Source organism: Perkinsus marinus (genome assembly GCF_000006405.1).
Source record: "Perkinsus marinus ATCC 50983 genomic scaffold scf_1104296962770, whole genome shotgun sequence".
Lineage (NCBI taxonomy): Eukaryota > Perkinsozoa > Perkinsida > Perkinsidae > Perkinsus > Perkinsus marinus.
The window spans coordinates 253,018-258,964 of record NW_003205331.1 but is presented as its reverse complement, the minus strand read 5'-3'; the positions used below and the strand labels follow the sequence as shown (position 1 = coordinate 258,964).

Sequence of the window (5,947 nt, the reverse complement as noted above, 5' to 3'; positions counted from 1 at the left end):
CTTCCTGAAATCACTTCAGGGATAGTGAGCAGCCTGGTCTGATTTGGGAGTAGCCGACCTACACAAGAGCCTAGGAATCGACTCTGGTAGCAGTCAGGCGATTCCCACATCCATGGTGGAGTTGCGCAAAGTGTACAACTAATCTAGTGGATTCAGTCCTTCCGATATACCACAATTATTCGCCTCTCACCTGGCTTCCACGGCTCGAAACGAACTGATTGCCTAACGGTTCTGGTCGGTCGGCAGGGTCCAAACGCCCACAACTTACTAGTTAATAATAAAAACGACACGTTGTCAATTGGTTCCCACTATCATTATCATTATCCCTCTCAACGGTCCTGATTGATAAACTCTTCTAACTCACGATATGTTGAAAAAATATTTGCATAACGGTTTGATTCGCACTGCAGGCAGTGAGACAGTGGGAGTATAAACCCAACACCGATACAGTTGAAAATGTAACTTCTTCACTCTCTTCTATATTTGTCTTTTCATATGCGACTCAATGACCATAAACTCAACAACATCATGACAAAGAAAACGTCAAAAGAGCATCGTAATCATCATCATCATCAGTCTACTATCGATCAGTCGCTCTCGTCCACATCGCCACAGCCCGACACAACTCATCCAGATCCTCTACTCCTATCTGATGGGCTATCTCAGCCTGGATCCACCGATTCAAGAACAGGAACCTGTTAACTTGATCTATCTACACATACTACACAAAACGTTCATCTTACTTTCGACACACTTCCCCGTCCACAACAGGCGTAGGCTCATCTGGCAACGCTTGGGACTGTCGATAGGCTACCGGCTCTCGCTGCACTGCAGCATTGAGACTACCCGGGGAAGGGAGCATGGTCACCAGGTGAGTGAATAGCCGTGACAGGACTGTGAAGTCGGACGAGTTCACTGAAGACGATGTGACTTACTCGTGCTAAATCCCGACTTAATCCTAATATCAACTATCATAAAAAGCGACTAACACTCACCGAGCGCCAATTTGATAGGTGCTTTGTCCGGTGTAATTCGCAAGGTATTCACAATTCACTTCATATCACGTTTTTCATATGGGGCATTACGCCACTCCCTGTAAAACGTGTGAAACTCCAACAATATAACATTTAATATAGCATCATACATAACAGTTACTTCCTACACCATAACCTCATATAGATGCCCCGATATCAAATATAATTATGTATTGAAGTTTCACTCGTGATATGAAAAACGCTACTGGAAAATACATTTCACGACTACTGCATAATAGTCGGTATATAATATCGTTTTTTTCACAGAGTATAACGCCATTTCACGTAAAATGGGTGAAACTTCAATATGTACAATTTCCTAATAAAATATAACGCTCACCAAGACCAGTGCGTGAGACCCCTTTCACGCGAAGTGGCGTAAAACTCGGTGAAAAACGAGTTGTTCGCGATATGCAGTAGTCGTGAAATATGTTTTTCACTAATGTTTCTCATATCACTAGGGTAAAACTCCTTTATATCCAGAAATCACGTGATGAGCAAACTTCCATAATATAATTCTTTGCAGTACGGAATTCAAGCCATCCAAAATCCAATCTACACTTCATTTTGTCGTCCCCTCTCACCTGCAAATAGCCTGCCCATCGTTCCATCACTAAGCGGCATCAACAACGAACCCGCGTCCACAGGCGATGCCACAACAGATGCTGATATCGACTCCATGAAGAAAGGCCGCCCATGCAAAAGTACCTATCAAAAGACTATCAACCAGTGTTGAAATATGTTCGCTTTCCTCAGCCGTGCTCATGAACTTCCCTCACCAATAACAAAACTTCATATATGAATCCGGGTAGAAATACACAGAAATCAATGAAAATTTCCCAAAATATGTGTTGTCACCAACATATGTGTTTGATCATGTGCGTATTTTTTCACACTGATAGCAACCATAGTGAACATATTCCTGTCCGTTTTCCTCAGCTGAGCGCGAGAGCTCGATTATACAGGCTCAAACATACGAATTCGGGTAGAAGCGTACAGAGACCAATGAAAATTTACCAAAATTCCCTCAGAATTTTCACGACCATGTGCATATTTTCCCTCACACCACTGCTGCCCAGACTCACATCTCCTCCCGTTCCCCTTATCGGATCAAAATGCGGAGAAAATGTCGATACGTGGATATTCCCATGTGCATCAAATGCAATCAGGCCAAGATTAGATTCTAAAACCAAACGTGAACAAGGTGAACAGCAACAATATCCCCATACTTCACGAATGGAATTTCTTAAAACAAAACCAACGCTACATTCTCCAGTGTGGTAAAATTTCTACTTGATCAACCACATGTGTTAGTGACAATATGATGATTCTGAGAAAATTCTGGGAATTTTCTGCAGCTTTCTGTACACTTCCATTGGTGAGGGAATTCCTGAGCTCAGCTGAGGAAAGGGAACACATGTTGGAATTCTGATATTCTCGATCAGCGCGTTTTTCTCACTAGGACTAGCCATTCAGCTAACTTCGAGAGTTTATCCCGTAATTTTCATACAGGTTTGCCACCCAAAATTTCCATTTTTATTATAATTCCGAGAGTAGAGAATGTGTGTTTTCTATTCCGGGATTAATGATAGTAAACACATCATAGTCACCAGTATCAGAGTACATGATCATTGCAATGTTTACATTGTAGATTCAGTCTTTTTACGTGAAGTGGCGTGAAACTCGTTGAAAAACGCGATATTTGCGCTATGCAGTGGTCGTGAAATATATTTTTAACTACTATTCTTCACATCACGGCTGAAACTCCACTGTATGCATACCACTCCCCCCACACTTACCTCTCACCGAAGTAGCTACTGCTACCACCGGAAGCGTCTGACTATAATGCGTCTTAGCCAAATAGCTAATCGAGTTTGTATGCTGTTGTTTATTGTGCTTAAACCGTGCCTGACCACATTCCTTGAATGCCACAAACGTCGAACATTACTTCCAGTGTGGGAATATATGCGCATGGTCAACTACATGTGTTGCTAGGAATATGGAAATTTTGACGAAATTTTGAACAATTATCGATGATTTTTGTATACCTATACCAAAAATCGTGAGATTTTTCATAATATAGTGAGGAAACCTACGAGCTCAGTTGAGGAAACCAGACATATATTCCCATACTGACTGCTTCCTTACAAATTGCAATCCCCGAATCGCGTCTCCAGCCAATATATAGTTCTTCACCGTACATAAAGAGGTTATGCTTGGCCCCATAGTGTCCAGCCTGAAAAATCCGCCAGAAATGAGAGAATCGGTGATGCAGGGCGGGCGCGAAATGCAATTAATAACATTTTGCTACTATCAAACTCTTCACGTTTTTTCACCGAGTATTACGCCACTTCACGTAAAACAAATGAACCTCCAGTGTTGTACCACCCCTTCTCCAACTCACATCGCCATCCCTTCTAGTGTTTCCTTCTGAGCATTCCAGCGATACACGAATATCCTAAACCCGATCGAGATCATCAACAGCCTCCTCCACGGTTTGATAGCAGTCACTGGTCCCCTTTTATCCAGATGTACTAATACCGAACATCCACTCTTGTCACTATCACCAGGGCCACCTGAAAATAAACAACCCAACATTTTAAATCATCTCAAAGACCAACAAACTGCATATGAAGTACAATGAAATTGCAGTAAAAATTTTCAGAATTCAACAATTCCAACAATAGAGTTTCACCCGTGATATGAGAAGACGTAATCAACTACATGTGATGGAGACAACATGGGAACTTCGAGGAGAATTCTCTATAGTTTCGGTATACTTCTACCCAAATTTTCGTGTAAACTTCTATAATTAGCGAGAAAACGGATAAGCTCAACTGAGGAGAGCAAACGTATATTCCAACGACAGCGCTTCACCCGTGATATGAAAAACACCAGTAAAAGACATATATTGGAATCTCACTTCGCGAAAAACGCATGTGAGCAGCGAATAACGCGGCTAAGTGTATTCAATTAACTTCATATCGCGAATATCGCGTTTCTCACATCGAGTAAAACTCCACTGTATCACACCATAGGATCACCCCAAGTGGGTAAATATGCACATGGTCAACCTCAAATTTTAGTGACAATATGGAAATTCTGTCGACTCTGTACATTTCTACTCGGACTCATGAATAAACTTCTATAATTAGTGAGGTAACTCCTAAGCTCAGCTGAGGAAAGCGAATATATATTCCTCCAACACTGATATCTCAACAACTCCATCATTGCACAAACAGGCCTCCTTTCCAGCCTACCTCCAGCAGCATCAGGCTCCTCCTCATCCAAGGCATTCTCCCCCTTCTCCACAGCTCCCAACGACGATGCCGCCTTGCTGGCCAACGCCGTCACTCGTAACTGAGCTCCAACACATCCGTCACTCGCCACGAAATTCCCTCCACTACTACCAGCGTGAGCCCACCTCTAGCCGATCTATCTTCTCCGCCTTGTATGGCAGACCCAATCGCAACGACCGAGGTGGGGTCCATCAGGCCTATAGGAAAACGACATCATTTTCCGAATACGCGAATATCTCTATTATGTAAGTATACATTTATTGTTATCACTCTATGGTACAATACAATGCAGTTTCACCCGTTTAACGTGAAGTGGTGTAATACTCCATGTGAATAGCTTCCGCGGCTGACAATACAACTGTTTTCTGCAAAGTCGATTGTGAAATATGTTTTCCACTATTGTTTTTCATTTCACTTCGAGCGCAACTCCAATACAGTCTGGGAGTATATGTTAGCTTTCCTCAATTTAGTTCGTGAGTTCCATCACTACATTATGAAAATCTACAAACGACTTTGTAGGGTAGAAGCATACAAATACTGTCGATAATTTTCACAATTCTCACATTGACCATGTGCATATATTCCCCCCCACACTGCTCCAAAATATATGTAATTATCTATTCCCAATCGATACAATACACGTCATCTAGCAAGTGAAAAAATTCGGAAAATTTTGACTTTAAAGCTAGAATTTCCGATATAGGATCCTCTCATATCCTTATATTGCATGAAACCAGTCCGAAATCAATTTTTGAAAAGAAAACTCATGACAAATTTCTATACATGTCCGACCCCAGAATTGAACCCGCGCCCTCCATAATGAAGTCACGTTGCTCGTCTACCCGACCAAAAATTACCTTCCAAATCCGACATGAACGCTGCGTCCAGTATAACCTCATCAGGATGTACTCTATACAGGGCCAACACCGTTCCTACACCGCAACATAACAACAGACGAAACGCTGCATATGTCGATTACTCATGTCTGCTCTAGAGACTACTCGCAATTGGTATCGATCTCTCATTCTCACCACAGGACACTCCTCCTGCGCCATAGCTGTTGGCGCTATCATATCCTCTATAGAGAAGTCAGTCGTGGACAGACCTGATCCAAAGGAGCCTCGAAATTAACAACTTTTGCAAAAACAGAATTATACGGAGCTCCTGTATATGAGTGCAGAAAATATGCAAATGTGAAAAATCCGAGGAAATTTCGGGAAATTCTCACTGGTTTCTCTACACTTCTACCTGTACATGGAATTCGTATGTATAGTTCCATAATTAGTGAGGAAACTTCTCAACTCGGCTGAGCAAAGCAAAAACATATATTCCTCCAACACTCCTATACACATCTCATATCACCCGGATAAACCCAATGTATTCAGGCTCCCGTCCACTTCGAACTACTCCCCCAGGAGGAATCCATCACAGTGCGGGAAATACAGGGGCGAAGTTGTAAGAGTTTATACGCCGTGGACTTGCAGTTCGTTGACGAGATGGCAAAAATTCATCTTATAGTGTTTAAAGGAGAGGCTCTGCTTAGGAGTCTTATAGTCCATGATGTATCGAGTGTCGTCGTAACGATGTAGCCATCTTAGCTCGAGCTGTCTCGTT

The 5,947-nt window shown here is 42.3% G+C and overlaps 1 protein-coding gene across 1 annotated transcript in view; it reads right to left on the bottom strand.

Annotated features, from left to right (window-relative positions):
* Positions 1 to 1,055: 1,055 nt before the first annotated feature.
* Positions 1,056 to 5,947, bottom strand: part of Pmar_PMAR000570 (hypothetical protein) — a gene marked incomplete at both ends in the record, with an annotated part of 11,866 nt that continues 6,974 nt past the window's right edge. The window contains 9 exons of the mRNA XM_002771471.1: positions 1,056 to 1,093; positions 1,619 to 1,742; positions 3,172 to 3,270; positions 3,439 to 3,492; positions 3,546 to 3,610; positions 4,295 to 4,394; positions 4,445 to 4,530; positions 5,191 to 5,265; positions 5,313 to 5,438. Of these exons, the coding sequence (XP_002771517.1) occupies positions 1,056 to 1,093; positions 1,619 to 1,742; positions 3,172 to 3,270; positions 3,439 to 3,492; positions 3,546 to 3,610; positions 4,295 to 4,394; positions 4,445 to 4,530; positions 5,191 to 5,265; positions 5,313 to 5,438 (767 nt within the window). The remainder of the gene's footprint in view (positions 1,094 to 1,618; positions 1,743 to 3,171; positions 3,271 to 3,438; positions 3,493 to 3,545; positions 3,611 to 4,294; positions 4,395 to 4,444; positions 4,531 to 5,190; positions 5,266 to 5,312; positions 5,439 to 5,947) is intronic.